Source organism: Zingiber officinale, chromosome 5B, assembly GCF_018446385.1.
Source record: "Zingiber officinale cultivar Zhangliang chromosome 5B, Zo_v1.1, whole genome shotgun sequence".
In the NCBI taxonomy this organism is placed as follows: Eukaryota; Viridiplantae; Streptophyta; class Magnoliopsida; order Zingiberales; family Zingiberaceae; genus Zingiber; species Zingiber officinale.
Window position 1 is genome coordinate 90,525,973 of NC_055995.1, and position 18,920 is coordinate 90,544,892.

The 18,920-nt window shown below is 39.4% G+C and overlaps 2 protein-coding genes across 3 annotated transcripts; both read right to left on the reverse strand.

Moving 5' to 3' along the window:
• Positions 1-8,933: 8,933 nt before the first annotated feature.
• LOC121984954 (plant intracellular Ras-group-related LRR protein 5-like) lies at positions 8,934-12,114 on the reverse strand. The gene is made up of 3 exons (XM_042538145.1): positions 11,529-12,114; positions 9,534-10,450; positions 8,934-9,439 (listed from the first exon to the last, which is right to left on the reverse strand). Exons 1-3 carry the CDS (start codon positions 12,046-12,048, stop codon positions 9,335-9,337), a joined length of 1,542 nt encoding a protein of 513 aa, XP_042394079.1. The 5' UTR covers positions 12,049-12,114; the 3' UTR covers positions 8,934-9,334.
• A 1,155-nt stretch (positions 12,115-13,269) lies between these two features.
• On the reverse strand, positions 13,270-18,691 carry LOC121984953 (probable protein phosphatase 2C 26). Of its 2 annotated transcripts, XR_006113028.1 has the most exons (5): positions 17,118-18,691; positions 16,626-16,739; positions 16,192-16,456; positions 13,666-14,240; positions 13,270-13,358 (listed from the first exon to the last, which is right to left on the reverse strand). XR_006113028.1 is itself a non-coding variant. In XM_042538144.1 (4 exons), the coding sequence occupies exons 1-4, from the start codon at positions 18,603-18,605 to the stop codon at positions 14,104-14,106; spliced, it is 2,004 nt and encodes a 667-aa protein (XP_042394078.1). In that variant the 5' UTR covers positions 18,606-18,691; the 3' UTR covers positions 13,387-14,103. The 2 variants fall into 2 exon arrangements, 1 of the variants encoding a protein (XP_042394078.1); XM_042538144.1 differs by lacking the exon at positions 13,270-13,358 and having other exon boundaries at positions 13,387-14,240.
• Between the last annotated feature and the right edge of the window lie 229 nt (positions 18,692-18,920).

Consider the following 18,920-nt stretch of genomic DNA (forward strand, 5'->3'; position numbering starts at 1 on the left):
TGATTGTCCAACGAAAGTAATCAACGATCACGAGCCTTGGAGTAGGAGTCACCACAGGCTCCAAATCAAGTAAAACTTGGTCATCTTAGCATTATTTATTTTTCTTTTCTATCTTCATTTCGTTGCATTTGTCTCTCCGAGTTTTAAACGAACGTGAAAGTCACGAGCGCTATTCACCCTCCCCCCTTCTAGTGCTTTCGATCCTACACATAGGTCTTGGAATGGATCCGATCGGAGTCCCCTAGGTCCATTAATGAGTTTTCACTAAAATTCATTAATTGATCTAAGGGCCATAGATTTATGAAATTTTAATATGAGATGGAATGGGTGAGTGTATAGAATGTATATATGCTCTCCGACCATGGTTATGAGGCTCACACAAGAATCTATGGTTGTGTGTCAAGTGGCACAGACGTTGGTGCTACTCTTGTAAAACTAGCACCAAAGTAGCACTGTTCTTGCAAAAGTAGAACCACGTTAGTGATGGTCTTGCAAAAGCAGCACCAATGTGGCCTTGGCTTCTTATCACCAAGTTTAGTGTTGGTTTTCGATGATCATCACCAATGTGAAGATTAGTGTGGCCTTGGCTTCTTATCACCAAGTTTAGTGTTGGTTTTCGATGATCATCACCAATGTGGTTCTAATCTTCTAAGATCAACACCACAATCTACAAAAAGATTCAAACTGTTTGGACAAATGCTGGGAAGGCCTAAAAAAAGTAAATGATGACATATTTGAACTCTTGTGAGTCATGTGAACTCATAGGACTTGGAAAGGGTATAATGAGGGTCCTCTAGGTCTATCAATGGGTTTTGACCAAAACTCATTGATTGACGTTGGGCCCTTGAATTTCTAAAATTTTGGTATAAGATGGAATTAGTAAGTGTATAAAATGTATATATGTCATTTAACCATAGTTCTGACCTCACACAAGAATCTATGGTCATGTGTCAGGCGGCATGGACGTTGATGTTGTTCTTACAAAACCAGCACCAACATGGTGCTGCTATTGCAAAACCAACACCACGTTGGTGTTGCTCTTGCAAAAGCAGCACCAACACCATGTGGCCTTGGCTTCTCATCACCAAGCTTGGTGCATGTTTCCAAAGATCAGCACCGACGTGGTGCTTATCTTCTCAGACCAACACAAAAATGTATAAAAAGATTCAAATCATTTGGACCAATGCTGAGAAGACCTAAAAAGAGTAAATGAGGGCATATTTGGACTCTTGTGACTCATATGAACTCATAGGTCTTGGAACGGGTTCGATCAGAGTTCTCTAGGTCCATCATTGGATTTTGACTGAAACCTATTGATTGACCTAGGGACCATAGATTTCTGAAATTTTGATATGGGATGGAAAGGGTGAGTATATATATGTCCTCCAACCATAGTTTTGATATTCACACAATAATCTATGACTATGTGCCAAGTGGCACGGATGTTGGTGCTGCTCTTGCAAAATTAGCACCACATTGTTGGTGCTCTTGCAAAAGCAACACCACGTGGCTTTGGCTTCTCATCACCAAGCTTGGTGTTGGTTTCCAAAGATCAGCGCCAACATGGCGCTGATCTTCTCAAACTACCACCACAATGTACAAAAAGATTCAAATTGTTTGGACCAATACTGGAAAGGTCTAAAAAGAGTAAATGAGAGCATATTTGAACTCCTGTAAGCCATGTTAACTTATAGGTCTTGGAATGGATTTGATTAAAGTAATCTAAGTTCATCAATGGATTTTGACCAAAACTCATTGATTGGCCTAAGTGCCGTGGATTTTTAAAATTTTGGTATGGAATGAAAGGAGCGTATAGATTGTATATATGCCCTCCAACTATAGTTTTGAGACTCAAACAAGAATCTATGGATGTGTGCCAAGTGGCACGGGCGTTGGTGCTCCTCTTACAAAACCAGCACCAACTTGGCACTAAAAGCAAAACCACTTGGTGCTAGTCTTGCAAAAGCAGCATCAACGTGGCTTTGACTTCTCATCACCAAGCTTGGTTCTGGTTTCCGAAGATCAGTACCAATGTGGTTATAATCTTCTCAAACCAGCAACACAATGTATGAAAAGATTCAAATCATTTGAAACAATGTTGTAAAGGCCTAAAAAGAGTAAATGAGGGCATATTTGAACTTTGTGAGCAATGTCCGTTGATACCGATGCAGCCGAAAGGGGGGGGGGGTCGACCTATTATGAAATTTAACACTTTCTTTTACTTTCTTGTTTAGCAAAGATGAACACAAGTTAGGTAGTTAGAAAAATAAACATAAATTAAAGAATAAGAGGTAGAAGAGTTACTTGGTTTACAATCGAGAAGGTTGTTAATCCTCCTTCGGTGAAGGCGGAGTAGTCTCTTATAGATATTAAAAGCTCAGAAAAGAAACTACATAGTAAGAAATTGACAGTATAGTATTCATATTCAAGTGTTGTGTTGAATCTCTAGCCCCAAGCCTCCTTTTATAGTTTCACTAGTCGAAGTGATCGCTAGCTGGCGTCGAGCATCCCGAGCGCCCGAATCGGGTCTGGGCGCCCCTAGCTTATCGCCTCAATCCACTTCGCAATGGCTAAGTAATAAGTTGTTTATCCACTCCGGGTACTTAGAACGCTGGTAACGTGGACCCTAAATTTATCCACATTGCAGCAGCTATGTGAAGGTGCCTACTCTGCACCATACTAGTTTGGGTGCCCAGAATCTAGGCACCTGGACTTCGTCCAAACACCTGGTTAAGTCAACTCTACGTTAACTTGTCCGGCTACTACTGCAACGCTTGGTGATTAATCGGACATCTAGAATTGGGCTCTCCCGAACCCATCTCTAGCCTTCTCTCCTTGAGTAGTCTTCTTCTCCGACTTCTCGCCCCTCGAAAGTGTCATGCACGTCCTTCTCATCCATCGGTGTACTCTTCCATAGCACCTCTTCCCTCGGATCCACCAAGCCTGTCGACTCACTTCTCGTGCCACCTTTCTCCCTAGCTGCATCTTCCGCTTGACTTCTTGTGTTCCTAGGTTCTTGCACACTTAGACGCAAGGATCGAATACAATAGGACCTAACTTAACCCGGTTAATCATATCAAAACTTACTTAGGGTACTTTTAATGTGAATCCATAGCATTTGGAATGGGTACAATTGAGGTCTTCTAGGTCCATCAATGAGTTTTGATGAAACTATTGATTGGCCTAGGGGTCTTGGATTTTTAAAATTTTGGTATTGGATGGAAGAGGTGAGTGAATAAAATGTATATATGCCCTTCAATCATGGTTCTGAGACTCACACAAGAATCTATGGCAGTGTGTCAAGTGGCACGGACATTGGTGTTGGTTTTTACAATTACATATATACAAATATCATAAGTACACAATATTAGTTTTACAATCCATATCCAAGTTTCCATGTTACATCACAATTGATAATTAGACTAAAAATATTGAGAACTTGTTCCTCAAAATTGATATTGATACATCTATTCTAAATTTTTTTATGTCTGCTTGTTTGAAGTCCATTTTCAGATCATATAGCAGACATCTAATGTATTTCATCACAAAGAAGCCGCAGACATTACTGTAAATAACATGAGCAATTTAGTATTTCACTGTAATTTATACTGTAATACTAACATAAACAGGAATATTGTATTCTCACCAATACATCAAAATCTGACGATGATTTACTATGATATCCAAGAGAGTTGTAATAATTGAAAGTCATTACTTTTGTATCGATAGCCAGCAAGTGAAAGTGTGCATCACCTGTGTTAATAGGTATAAATATATACCTAACCTCTTCCTTTACCATATCAATTTTTATTATTTGTATCAAGACACTCTTCCATAAAAATTTTGATGTTGACAACAATTATGCAAAGAAATATATAAGTAACCAATTAATATAATATATTCAACTATTGTATAATATCTGATAATTTAAATTCCTTACCGTGAAGATGGTTGAAATATATATAGAGTTATTGTATGACGTACTAGATGAGAATGCCCCTAAATAAAATCGAACAATATATATCAATTAACTTCCTTCTTGTAAAAATATTAGCATTTATACTAGATAATAAGGAAGTCATAGTTAAACAAAAAGGTACGGGCTCCCAAACAAGTTCTATAATAGGCCTGAAAACACATTAATAACTTTCAATAAAGTAAATAAATATTAGAATGTGTGAATTTTTAAACTTGTGTCAGAATTACTATATAATGAGGGGTTGAAACTACCATACTTTAATTTTTTCAATGTATTTAACAAGTAGGTCACATCTTCATCTTGTTTTTTCTTCTTGGGAGTTTTAAATTATTTCTTGACATGTTACCATAAACAAAAAAAAATTATAATTAGTGATTGAAAATAAACTACTCAAACTAATTGATGTGTAAATACAAACTTATTTCAATAGCTTGTAATCTCATTTTGTTAAGTTTGGCAATTCTTTCAACCTCCTTGGTCTCTTCTCCAAAATTTCTTTCAGGAATTGAGATAATCTCTCCCTCTTCTTGCTTATCGTAGTGATCAATTTTTTATTTTTCCCAGTCAAGAAGAGCTCCATGTTCTGTGATGTTCTCAGTAGACTTGTAAATTTCTATCTTACTTCTCTTCTTTTGAGGTAAAAGCTTGGACCACATAGAGCTATCAACAGGAGTATCCCTGTAATCATAGGGATTTCGATCATGTTCTCTCCCAGTCTTCTTGAAGCAACTGGTTCAGGATGAGGATCCACTACAGGGTCGCTTGATTCAGCCAAGATGCCCTACTTTTCTATTATTCCAAGTAATTCTTTCATCCTTTTATTTAGCTGCATGTTCTCTATTATTAGCTCCTTTATTCGATTCTAATGAATAATATAATTAGGACATTCACTATCACTTGGGCAACTGGCTTCTATATTATGTACCGATGATGTCTCTAATGGATGTGGAGTATCATCGAGGTAAGGAGAATTTTCTACTAATGTATCTTCAGAAAGGGTAGGGACTAGTTCACTAATAGTCTATCAAATTAAAAATAATTATTTAGACAATGCAAAAGAAAGTTAGGTGATAGTCTTCGATATTTACCTTTTCAAATGAGACTTGATCTAAGAAAGCTCTTACCTTACTAATATGTGAAAGAGTATACCTCCACTTATTTATTCGTGGACCTTCAATATTATATGATTTTTAGATTGGGGCATGCTCCAAAAGTCAAGTCTGCTTCATTATACACAATCTTAAATACATAATAATGTCCATATAAAAACACATATTTACCATTTAAAAAAACTTACAATCAAAAGACCAGAAGCCCCCTTTAGATATGGAACTGAAGTAGTCATTTGATATGTCCAACTTGATGAAAAAAGATCTCCGATGGTAAGTAATTGGGGAGCAATATATTGATTGACGAAATGCTTAAACCCAATTGAATCTATCTATATTTTTAAAATGATCTGCAATATCTACAAGACCTAATGGAACCTTGCATGTACTAGAAGAAAATAACACAAACAATTATATATGAAATGTATAAATTTCAAAATACTAAAATATTATGATCTACTTCAACTCTATGAGAATAGAGTTTAAATAACTCCTCAATTCTTGATCTAGTAGGTTCTTTTTATTAGAGAAGTGAGCAAGAAAGAGATCATCCGATGCATTAGTTGAGTTCATAGGAACGGAAGCACCTCTATTTGAAATACCCACCAACAGAGATACATCTATTCTACTGAAAATAACTGGGACACATGTAAATTTACAATGATTAATTTTCTATTATTTGTTTCTAACTATCAAAACTAGAAAATATACTTGAAAATATAAAGATTTGAGATGTTGAATCTCAACTTTAAAATATATTGATAAGTGGACCACGAATTTGCTGAATATCTTGTATGTCTAAAAATATAGCAAAAGGGAAATTTTTAATGATCACTTTGTGTCAATCATGTAAACGAACTGACCCATGATCATGTCCTTTCATTGTTGGATGGCCAAAAAAACTATTAAAGTGACCTAAAACACTGATCCATTTAGAGATGGAAATGAGGTGAGGCGGGGACGGGTTTGCCATCCCCATCCCCGCCCTCATCCCTACTTTTTTGGGTTTAGGAAATCCCCAAACCCGAACCACAGATCAAATCCCCATCCCCAAATTAATTTTATATTATTATTATTTTAATATTAATATTAATATCAATATCAATATCAATATTAATATTAATATTAATATCAATATCAATAATAATAATAATTTTATTATTTATATTTTAAAATTTTTTAAATATTAATATTATTATCAATATTATTATTAATATTTTTAAAAATATTATTATTATATTAATATTATTATTATTATAATTTTCGATGCGGGTTCGGAGATAGGAACAATATCCCCATACCCGCCCCGAACCCATCCCCATCCCCGAATAAATCAAAGATCTCCGTCCCCGTTTCGAGTTTTCCCCGGGGCTTCGTGAGAAAAATTACCATCCCTAGGTCTATTGGAGTTTTTGGATAACATCAATTGATAACTGAAATTATTCAAAGTGTACATTATTAATATTAGTAAACAAATGTGTATATACACAAATAATGATTCTTAGATTTTAATATTGATATAACAATATATTTTCTGACTTTTATGTCTTTATCAATATATTAGGATTGTAATAGTTTTCATATGCAATATCATATTGATGTTGTTTTTCAAACATATATTAAAACACTGTATGACTTATGTGTTTTTTAAAATTAGATGGTGCTAATTTTGAGAAACCAACATCACATTAGTGGTGGTTTTCTAAAAACACCACCAATGTATCTATTTTTTAAAACCAATGCCAATGTAATATTCGATAGATTTTTAAAAATTAGAACCAATATTGGTGCAGGTCTTTACAAACCAGCACCAACATTGGTCCTGGTATTTATGAACCAGCATCAATGTATAGTCAAAGACTTTTTGAAAATCAGTACCAACATTGGTACTAGTTTTACACATGGAAAGAATTGGTTTTTGAAAATCAATACCAATATGTAGTCAATGAATTTTTAAAGACTAGCACTAATGTTGTAATTTTTTTTAAATCAACACCATGTTCTTTAAAATCAAGCACCAAAATATTCTCCCAGTGATTCTTAAACAGCTGATTCTTAGAAGCTACAATGAGTAAAAGATAAACACTCAACATACCTTCACAACACCTTTTTATGTCATTCAAAAACACGAGTAGAAAAAGGAAAGGAGGAAAATGACCTTTAGGCTGCGTTTGGTAGCCTGTAATCTACCTTATAATGTAATCCAGATTACATTACAAAGTCGATTATTTTGTTTGGTTTGATTTAAAACTTGTAATGTAATGTAATCTGGATTACAAAAGGTAGTGAAGATTTGTAATCTGGATTACAAAGCAAATGCTATGTAATCCGATTACATTACGAGGTCATTGTTTCACCAAAGTTTAAATGCCGAATATACCCCTAGTCTGTTGTCGACCGCAGCCCGCCACCGGTCGCCGACCTTCGTCGCCGGCCGCCGGCCACCGCCGCCGGCTGCCGTCGGTCGCCAGCTGCCGCCGGTCATCGCCGGTTGCCGTCGGTCGCCTGCCGCCGACAATCGGCCACCATCGGCCGCCGGCAATCGGCCACCACTGTCGCTGCCAATCGTCGGCCGCCGATTGCCGTCCGCCACCGTTGCCCGCTGGTCGTCGTCCGTCATCGCCCACCTGCCGTCGCCCATCGCCGCCGATTGGCGAAGACGGTGGCCTGCTGCGGCGACCGACGGTGGCGGCGGTAGCTAGTTGCCGATGGCTACCGCAAACTCCGACAGAAGTGTGGCGACCGCCGATAGAGGTCACAGGATATTTTTGTCATTTTATAATAATATGAATTACATTCCTTATAAAAAATAATAGATACCAAACAAAAGAATATAATCACTTTTGTAATCAAAGATTACATATATTACATTACAAATTTAATATATTACAAGCTAGATTACATTACACCCAACCAAACGTAGCCTTATAGTTGTGAGCGAAAATCGTAACTCACTTGACACGAACTTAATATAGTTGTAAGCAAAACTCTAACACACTTGATATGAGCTGAGAGTTGAAGACGATGACCTATATATAGAATTGGAAGCGGAGGAAGAGAGTGGCTGAACGATAAAGAAGATTTAGGCAGCGTTTGGTAGCATGTAATCTACCTTGTAATGTAATCCAGATTACATTACAAAGTAGATTATTTTGTTTGGTTTGATTTAAAACTTGTAATGTAATGTAATCTGGATTACAAAACGTAGTGAAGATTTGTAATCTGGATTACAAAGCAAATGCTATGTAATCCGATTACATTACGAGGTCATTGTTTCACCAAAGTTTAAATGCTGAATATACCCCTAGTCTGTTGTCGACCGCCGCTCGCCACCGGTCGCCGACCTTCGTCGCCGATCGCCGACCTTCGTCGCCGGTCAGCGGTCGATCGCCGCCAGTCGTTGGCCGCCGCCGGTCGTCGACCGCCGGCCGCCGTCGATCGTCGCCGGTTGCCGCCGGTCGCTGGCCGCCGCCGGCAATCGGCCACCACTGTCGCTGCCAATCGTCGGCCGCCAATCGCCGTCCGCCACCGTTGCCCCTGGTCGTCGCCCGCCTGCCGTCACCCATCACCGCCGATTGGCAAAGATGATGGCCTGCTGCGGCGAGCGACGGTGGCGACGGTAGTTGGTTGCCGATGGCTGCCGTAAACTCTGACAGAGGTGTGACGACCGCCGATAGAGGTCACCCACGGTCATCCACATATATATATATATATATATATAATGCTACTGTTCTTGGTCCCTACAAGAAGTTCCCTTCTATCTATATATATATATATATATATATATATATATATATATATATATAATGCTACTGTTCTTGGTCCCTACAAGAAGTTCCCTTCCGTGTCTCTGAATCCAGATCATGAAAAAATAAACAAATAATTCCTCTTATAATGTTTCCAAATTTTGCTGGTCTGGCTGTATCTTCTGGGTTATATTTCAAAACCTGGTGCCATCTGGAGATTGCTCCCGAGCTGTAGAGACATGGGAAGGTGTTCGATCCAACCGAATTCCACGAAACCTGCAACAACACAATGAAGCCCTGCAACAACACAATGAAGCCCTAAAAGATATCCATCTGAGTTTCTCTCGTCGTCGACTGACTCATTGTATTGTTTCCTTCCTTTGGGGAAAAGATATTTCTGAATGAACTTGATCAGATGCATTCCCGAACCACACGAAATATGTGCGAGCGGAATCATGCCTCGGGGAATCTGTGCTTTCCTTGCCACTCTTTCTCGGAGGTCAAGACAATGAGCATACATGGAAACATAAAGCGTGTCTCTGCCGAATTGGATCTGCCTGTTGAACGTTCCCTTCGACCAAATCAGCCATGTACTGCACGACGGCCTGCCAAGGGAAAGAAAACACACAGCTTCAAACTAGAATTGCGTTGTAGAAGAATTCATTAGATGACTCCATGTCTTGGCTTAATTAGCCATACCTGTGCTCCGAGCTTAACGATGTTTCTCGGTGGCACTTCCAACGGAGTCTCATCCGCATTGATCACTCTCAACTTTGACAAGAACCTGAAGGAATCAGGCAACACTCTTATCTGGTTGCTGCTAATGTCCAGCTCTTCCAGCATTTCTAGGTTCCCGATTGACCTCGGCAACACCCTCAAGTCAGCGAAGTTTCTTCCAACGTCCAGCTTCACTAAGCTAGTAGCAAAGGAAAGGCTCTCAGGTATGGACTCGAGCTCATTGAAGCTCACATCGAGCTCTTTCAATTTAGTTAGTGAAGCCATGGTAGTAGGCAAGGATTTAACTCTATTGTAGTGCAATGCGAGGACTTCCAAGTTTACGAGCTTTCCGACTGCTTCAGGCAGTGCTTTCAGTTGATTGAAATCCACCCTTAGCTCAACCAGTGCAGTGCAGGATCCAATCGAATAAGGAAGCTCTTCGAGATTGTTGGTCTCGGTATTCAATCTTTGCAAGTTTGTGAGGTTGCCTAAAGTGTCTGGGAGACTAGACAACTGATTTGAACTAAGATTAAGGTTGGCTAAATTGGTAAGATTTCCAATCAATGAGGGTAGAGATTTGAGTCTGTTTGCATGGAGATCAAGATCAACTAAGTTGGATAGCTCCGCAAACGAGTCAGGAAGGCTGCTCAGCTGATTGGAATGCATGTCGAGCTTTGTCAAGGATTTTAGACTGCTGATCGATGGCGGAAGTGTGATGATTCGGTTCTCTGATAAGTTTAACTCGGAGACTTCTTGAAGTTTTCCAAGTGATACTGGAAGCCACTCAATCTGGTCCAACAACTTCCCCTTAAGGTTAATAACTCCAACTCCATTCTTTGCTGAACTCTCAATCAAGCTTGCCAGTTGGATTAAGCTTAACTTCGATCGGTCACCAGTAGCTATATCCACCATAAAACAAGAAAATTAGGGCTCAATCTGAATAAACCATCAGCTGAAATATAATAAAGTGTGAAACAATTAACAAAATACAACATACAAAGCAATGTCATCTTCTGGTTTGTGGTAGATTCACTGCATATGTGCAATTCAGTATATTTATCAGTTGCAAAACAATAGATTAGCTTAACACTTGCGAGAAGCTTAGGGTTTTAGATCAATTTGGTTCATTCAAAATTAGTTTAAATAATCAAATAAAGTTTTTCTAACAGCACATGTACATTTTAAATGCCATATGCTTATGTGGTCCCTTCCAAACTCCTCCTAAGCAGCTGCTTATGTTAGTTAAAGCAAGTAAACCATGATGTCGAAAACCCTCACCAGACACTACCTCCCCCTACAAAAATTGAATTATGGATAGATAAAAGAAATTCCATAGGTCATTGTTCACTTTAATTAATGTTCTGTTTACCTTGAGAAGGAAAGAATGAATTGCAAGAAAGTCGAATAAGAATTCTAAATCCTTCCGTGGATCAATCTTGCCCAATATTTTCATACATTCAAAATTGGGTAGATCGAACTTTTTTTTTCTTCAACAGTTGATCCTTTTCCCTATTCCATCCTCTCTCTTGGATAAGCTTTAGAGATTTGCTGGTTAAGACTTAAGAGAGAAGAAAAAAAATGTCTTTTTAGATCAAGTCAACGTTCCCCCAAGGACATATTATACCAAAGAAACATTTAAAACTATTTTTCGACATTCAAATGAATAAGAAAACCAATTCTTCAAGCATCCTTTAGTTCTCATTTGATTCTATGCAAGTAAATAACGAGTATAAAAGAGGGAAATCCACATGTTCTTATGTCCGATCTTGAAATTATCAAATGGTTAGTTCAAAGATATGATAAGCAAAAGAGAAATGAAAAGAGGTATTGGTTATCAGTAATCCTTTTGTAAAATCTGAGCTTGAACTTATAGTTCGCAAAATCCTGCTCGAGCATAGAGACGAATGGATCGAAGAAAATAGAGGGAAAAAGACTAAGAAAAGAGTAGTAAAAACAGGGAGGGGGGAATGATCTGACCTGAAGACACCTCGGATTTGAAGGAATAAGCCGGCCCATTGGAGAAATTGAAATCCCCCAACTTGTCATCCTTCTCCTTCCCGATCAAGCTCAAACTCCTGCCCAATCTAGGCACTAACACATCAAATCCAGCCTCGAATCCCACCTCCTCATCTCCCCTACCATCACCATCCTCCAAACTCATCGCCTTGGAGGCCCTCTGCACCAGCTCATCGAAGACCTGGAACCTCCTGTCCAAGTCCACCACGGCCATGGCGTCCCGCCGCTGCTCCCGACACTGAAATAGCACCTGGTTCTTCCTCGCCTCCTGCAGGACGAGGAAGAGCTGCTCGGGGACATCGGGGGGCTTCTGGATACGACCAATCTCCCTCATCCGCGCCTCCTCCTCGGCGTCTACGGACTGGATGACGACCACGGCAGCCTCCACCTCCTCGATGGACGGCCGCAGCGGAAGAGCTCGGTAAATCCTCATGATCTCCTCCAAGGCGGCGAGGACGCCAGGGGAGCTCGGATTCGCCATTGTTGCTGCTCGAGAAAGACGAGAGATGCGAAGGCTTCTCCTCCTCCTCCTCGAACTATTATTATTATTATTATTATTATTATTATTATTATTATTATTATTATTCGCTTTATATTGCTGGCGATTAAATTCCCTACTTTGATAATTAAGGAAAATAAAGGGCTTCTTTTGCAACTTCTATCAAAATTTGGCTGGAAATATTTTGCAAACTTTCAAATTGGGACAACAATTTCATATTATTATTTTATACGAAGTGATAATGATGCATTTCACGACGCCATCATTCCGTTATCTACCCTTTGATGAGATAAACGTAATATTCTCAATAATCGGAAGGAAAGTGAAATGCTTTGAAAATGTTGTAGGATGTTTTGACAATTTTGGATGGGCTAAAAGATTTCTGTCCTTGAATATGAAATCTGTAAGAAGTCCGCGAAAATCATGTGCTTAGATTTTTATAATAAAAATTCCATATTTGATTAAGGGAGTACTTGGTTTGAGGAAATAGGAGTGAGAAATGAGATTGAAAGTTAATATTTGATTTGAGATATTGATGGTAGATCCCATGAATTCAAACTCCCAAATATGAAATTGGATCATTATCAAGTAAAATGGAGCGAATGAAAATGATGGATCCCACATATTCAAAACTCCCCATGCCCATTCTTTACTTTAATAAATCTCATTTCTATTCTCATTCCCTTCCGCAAACCAAACACCCCCTTCCCTTCCGCAAACGAAGCAACCCCTAAGTATTTAGAATAATAGATAACTTTTGGATAAAATAGTAACAACTGAATAGTATATTTTTATTGACCTTCTTTTATAATTTGCGTCTCTATCTATCTAGTCATAAATAAAATATTATCTCAATTGTAATGGAGAGCATTTATCCACCATTATTTGGAAATCAGTACATGAACCACTGTCTTCCAATTGAGTGTCAAATATTTGATGTAGAATTTCATAACTTGATAAAGGAGAGGCAAAGATAAGACCAATAACAATTATAAAAGATTAATTAACTTTTGTCCTAGGCCATTTCCACTTGTACATAAATTATATTATCATTACAATTGAGCATCACTAATAATCAATCCTTTGACTATGCACTTAGAGTTTAATTTTAAAATTAGCAAGTAGTTAAACAAATCCATGCTATATATAAGGCAGTCAATGAACTCAATCATGCTGTACTTAGAATAATAATCACCATCTCTATTCTACACAATGTGATATACATTCATGATTTTTTCCAATCTGATATAGATAAGCAAATCCACTTTTGATGCATCGGAGAGCTTTACAAACTTGGTAAAGGTAGATGGTAGGTACATACAAGGAAAGAAGAGACACCTCTTAAAAAAACACCAAGACAATTACAAAATTTGAGGATGTTTAAGGAGTAAATTTGCAAAAAAAAAAAAAAAAAACGGATGAAATCCTACACTGCATTTTATATATGTCTGAAGAAAGTTTCAGAGTGCAAGTGTAACACAAATTTGGTAATGAACTACAGAATAAGAGAGGAAGCAAGAAAATTAATTTTGATCAAAACTTTCTCGGCTTGGATAGTCTCCTTGATGCAGTTTGATTTCATGGAGAGCGAAAGCATACCTGAATTAATTGTATGCGCGAAAGATGATCCAATTTCGCCAAAAAGAATTTGACTTGGTGAAATATGATTTGCTGGAAGTAACTCCAAATTAATTCCTAATGCTCACACGTGTTCCGATTTCAAACTTCTCCATCATGAGCCTCAAACCGCGGGGAAGAAGTTATTAAACATCAAGCTTTCTTGTGCTTCTTCCAGGTAATCCCCTTCTCTTTCCCAGCACAAACCAAGTTCCGGTTGAAACACTGGAGAGCAACCTAAATTCAGCAAGCCGAGACAGAATCACAGATTGGCACGTTTGTTATCATCTTTCAGAATGAGTTGGCTCAAGATCGTGTGCTAGAGCCTGAAATACTTTTCACTTAAGCTTCTGTAAAACATGAATGTATGCCAAGAGCCAGTGGTTGGATATGCTATCAAAAGCCAAAAATCTAAGAACTTCAGCATTTCACACATTTTCCAGATGACTTCCATATTCTACCATCAACTGCAAGAGATATAACCATTACTGTAACATCATCATGGTATTTTCTGCGATCACCCTGAGGTATGTCCAACAGTTCATGGAAGTCCAAACCTGCAAGGGAAATACATCAAACATAAGTACAAGCTAGTTGGGGTCTAGGGTCGCAAGCGTCAAGTTTGGAAATAAAACCACTCCAAGACATTGAGCAGCAAAACATCTGCATTGAACTTTTTCTTAATGTGAGGATTTTTTATTTTTAATTATTTGTAGTTTTAGAACGTGTATCGAGAGAAAAATGTACCACTCATTCTAGTGAGAGCTTCCAAAGACAACGGAAGGCACCTCTTTTCAGATAACTATATAGCATTCTAGAAATTCCCAAGTGAATGCATCCTTTTCAAAAAAAAATGATTAAATTCGTAAAACCTAAAATTTTAAGTTTGTTACACCGAAACAAAAAGTAGCACATAAGTGAAGCTACAAAGTGCAGTATCGCGTGTACGATACAGAGTAGCCCTACTTGGGATACATAGGTAAAAGGTTGCCCACATTATATCAAAGCTGCATAACCATGTGGATGGATATGAGAGCTGAGAAATCTAAGTCCAGGTCTAATTTTTACTTAAGAATGATTCGATCAAGCCTGTATCTCTCTCACACCACCTCCCCACATGCATTAATTTATGAATTACTGAGGATGATATCATCTAAAATTCATATGCAACTTTTTTTTTTTTATTCTGAGATGATGAATAGCTTAAGGTTGAACAATTTGATATATTATCTGATGTATATAAACAGTACATTTACTGATAGAAAAAATTATGTATCATTATCAAAATGATTAATTTTTCATCTTCTTTTTTTGTATGTGCTAAATATGCACTGAACATATTTACTCATATACAATTTTTAAAATCTCAACCTGCTCAAGTAAGATTTTCCACCTGCAAATGCAAACTATAATTACATCTAAAACTGGCGCTGTTTGATATCCACCTTGCTTTGTGTTTGGCAAGGATTGGAGTTTCAGCTTTAATATCTTGATGCTCTAAGTTCATCTTGTTTTATGTTTGGGATGTTGTTGAGCATCAGGATTTAAGCCTTGGTATTTGGATGCTCTAAAAATCGGGTTTTGGCTTGTATTCAACAAGAAACAGGACAGATTAAATAACAGATAGATTGATAAACAAACCAAGAAGCTAATTTTGTTAATGATGGATTTGTTAACTTTACAGCTGAGGTTTCTAATTTCCATATGGAAATATTTTCTATTTTGATGTTATTCAAGCCACTTGAGGCTAAAGCTATAACTATACCAGACTGATAGGACATGTAACCAAGGGATGCTAGGCTTCTGGGTTGCCCGCCGCGAGCGCTTCCCAATTTACCTAGCGTCCGGTGGGAAACTTCCAAGGGGACGGGATGGTCGCCCCAGATTCGATGTTACCTGACTTGGCTAATCTTTTTTTATATATATAACTATACCAGACTGCATGTTTCAATGCTGAACTAGCATGAAGTAGATTGGGTGTAATTCAAGTCAGTGATTTGTTTCGCATAGTTGAATACAGTCAGAATAGTAGAGCCTAAATCTTTACCTAGCATTTTGCTTAAAAATTTTGATTAATTATTTAAAAAAAAATAGACAAAGCACTTAAAACTGGAAATGCACATCAAGCATCCAGGTTATTTGAGTTCAACAATATGGATCTTATCCCTCTATCAATCGCTATGCAAGGCCTTGTAAAGGACTTCAACATTTTTATTAGTCCTTCCACTTGATTTTGTAATATGTCAATTTTGCTACTAATCGAAATGCTAAAGAATAACAACATTCGCTTTACTTAAGAACATGGTAAATTTTATGGTGTTTAAGTGTGTAAACTAGGATGTAAGTTACTTCTGTGATTATGTTTAGAACTACCCAATATATGTCAACACTAATGGGAAAAAAATGGAAGCTGAGATAACATCAAAAACCACTGAGAACATGTAGATCTAATACTGAAACTTCTATGAGTACCACAAGGGGGAAAATAAGAATAGAGACAAATAATACCTGCTTCTTTGGCAGCGCGAAAGAGAAGTTTCTCGATCAAACTTTGGGCAGGATCTCCATCTGGAAACCTTTCCATGAAACTTTGTACATGTAAGACAACTTCTTCATTGCTCAGATATTGGTACAGACCATCAGAAGAGAGAACTAAGAATTGATCATTTGTTCCCAGCTTACGGTGGCAAAGTGAAGGTGTGCAAGATATGTACGGCGCAGTTCCTACATAGTCATTCCGGAACATTTCCAACAATGCATCATTCCACTTGGGCTGTGAAAATGTAAGAAATTGCTAGTCAATTGCAATAAGGGCTTTCATTTTGAATGAAGAAACTTACGCATGTTTATTATTATTACTATAATTGCCTGGGAACATCTAAAAAGTCCTATAGAGCAACTTGGCATGCATAACGGATACAACTTAATGGAAAGAACAGTACCTGCTTGAGATAACCAGCCCCAAAAGCTCTTGTGACTTTCAGTTTACCCTTTACTCTGTCATTTACTATGCATTTATTGTCATCTGGGTGTTCTTGTCTTATTCTAAGTACTTCCTGTAGAAACAAATACACATTTAGGAGAAAAGAGACAACGACTCTAGAGCATGTCATGAGCAAAGATAGATCCAGTAAAAAACTTCTATCAGTAAAACTAACAATAAGCGAAGAAGAGCTGGCAAAAGTATTCCCTAAGATTAGTTGCAGCGGAAACCCTCTACATAGATATTCAATAATGAATTTCTCTAAAAAACTTACGATGAAAGAGATAAAACCAGAAGATACTTGTTCATTGATTTTGGTTAATCAGTACCAGAATTATATGAACATTACATTTAAGACACCTCAGTCACCAGATTATAATGAAAAGCTTTGAGGCAACCGATTGAGCAAATTCTAAAATTAAATGCATCGAATTCTTCAATGCGCACTTACTTCTTCGATGCTCGTGCTGTGATCAGTTGATAGCTGCAATGCTCCAAGTTCCAATTCTTGATTGGATCCCTCGATTTCCAGAGTCTCTACGCGTCCCCCGAGCCTGTCATCGGGGTTTCTTTTTGTTCTATTCTGTGCCACAATTGCTCGGCTGTCTCCTACATTCATCACATAAACATCTTCATCCCTCATCAACACAACCAGCAGGCAGGATCCCATCAGGGCTAGCTCAGGGTTGCAATCCATCACCTTATCCGCCATCTCCAAGTATTCATGCTCCGTAGTCTCCAACGCCCGTGCAAGCGCTGCCAAAACCAATCCATGATCAGGCACAGGACCATTCTTCCTCTTCCTGTGTCTACTGTTCACGGCGACTTGCTTGATCTCTTTGACCTTTTCATCGGAATCGTATATCCACTTGGGAAGCCACATTTTCCGGCCATCCTTCCGCCAGCTCCCAATCCCATACCTCATCTTCGATAATGTGAAGGCAAACCCGCCAGACCCCGCGGAGATGTCAAGTTCACCGTCTCCGTCTCCCTCGGCGAGCAACTCCCAGAGCCGCTTTCCAACCTTGGAATCCTCTTGAAAGGCGACTCTTTTCTCGCTCCCTTCATCTAAATCTGCTTCCCCGGGCGCGTCTTCTTCAACTTCCTCCCAAAAAAGGTCACGGAGCTCGCTCAACACCGCAGGGTAAAGATTTCCGACGAGGAATTCTGGGGCTTCTGGCCCATTGAACCCATCATAGATCCCAACGAAGAGCCACCGCTGCTCCTCGGAGACTACCACGTGGACCCGGTCCTCTCCAGCTTTTCCGTGAGCCCACTGCACGTTCTCCTCGGCAACGGACACAGAGGGATCGACTTCCTGGTCGCCTTGCCGAGCGAGGAAGCTCCGGAGAGGAAATACCCATGGACGATTCTTCTCGGAGATGCTTCTCCGGAGAAGCATCGGCTTCCGAAACCTACTGGAGATACCACGACGCTTCTTCTTCTTCACGAGAGGACCAGAGAAGGGGACAGGCTCAAGGGGTCCGGAGAGCGCCCCTCGCTCGATCGGGCCGGAGAGGAAAAACCCGCGATCGAGCGGCCCCGAGGCCACCGCAGCTGCGGAGAGCTGGAGCGGAATGGCCGAGAAAGAAGAGGAGCTCCGAAAGCCAGCCAAGTTAGGGCGGCCAGCGAGATCGTACAGGGGAAGAGGGGCGGAAGAGTTGGCGGAGACGGACGCACCGGAGATGGTCTTGAAAGCGATCTCCCCGCCTCCCGCTGCACCTCCACCTCTATCTTCGTCTCCGGCAGACAGAAGCGAGGAGGATCGGGAGTGGACAGGGGAGGAAGACCGGACATAGCAGAAGGAGTGGCCCAAGGCCTCGTCCAGCGGGCCCAGATCATAGATCGGATGGCCTCCGTCGACCTCACCGGATTCAACTCCGTCGCCGGCGGGGCGGAGGCAGTGAAGAAGACGGTGACGGGAGGCGCCGCTCCCCATCGCCACCAAATCCCTCCCTCTCCTTCGAGTCAGTGGAAGGAAGCAAAGGAAACGCAACTACTCCAAAACTTACTCGAACTCGGAGTCCATTTCCCGATTTATTTTAATTAATTTAACTAAATAAAGATTTCCGCACTAAATAATAAAACAAAAAATCAATTTCTCTACTCACTTTCTCACCTCGACTGACTGCTCGTCAGCCACTTCTAATGAGTGGTGGTCCCCCCTTCCCTGCTGCGGGTTCCCTGCCCTGCTGCTTGACTACCTCGCTCTCTCTCTCTCTTCACGCCGTTCGCCTCGGTGACAGCGCTGACG

Coding starts and splice junctions, on each gene's coding strand:
- LOC121984954 (XM_042538145.1), bottom strand. CDS start 12,048: ATGGCGAATCCGAGCTCCCCTGGCGTCCTCGCCGCCTTGGAGGAGATC. Junction 10,451..11,528: donor CAAATCCGAGGTGTCTTCAG/GTCAGATCATTC, acceptor TGGTGGATATAG/CTACTGGTGACCGATCGAAG. Junction 9,440..9,533: donor TCGTTAAGCTCGGAGCACAG/GTATGGCTAATT, acceptor TTCCCTTGGCAG/GCCGTCGTGCAGTACATGGC.
- LOC121984953 (XM_042538144.1), bottom strand. CDS start 18,605: ATGGGGAGCGGCGCCTCCCGTCACCGTCTTCTTCACTGCCTCCGCCCC. Junction 16,457..16,625: donor GGGCTGGTTATCTCAAGCAG/GTACTGTTCTTT, acceptor ACATTTTCACAG/CCCAAGTGGAATGATGCATT. Junction 14,241..16,191: donor TCGCGCTGCCAAAGAAGCAG/GTATTATTTGTC, acceptor TTTCCCTTGCAG/GTTTGGACTTCCATGAACTG.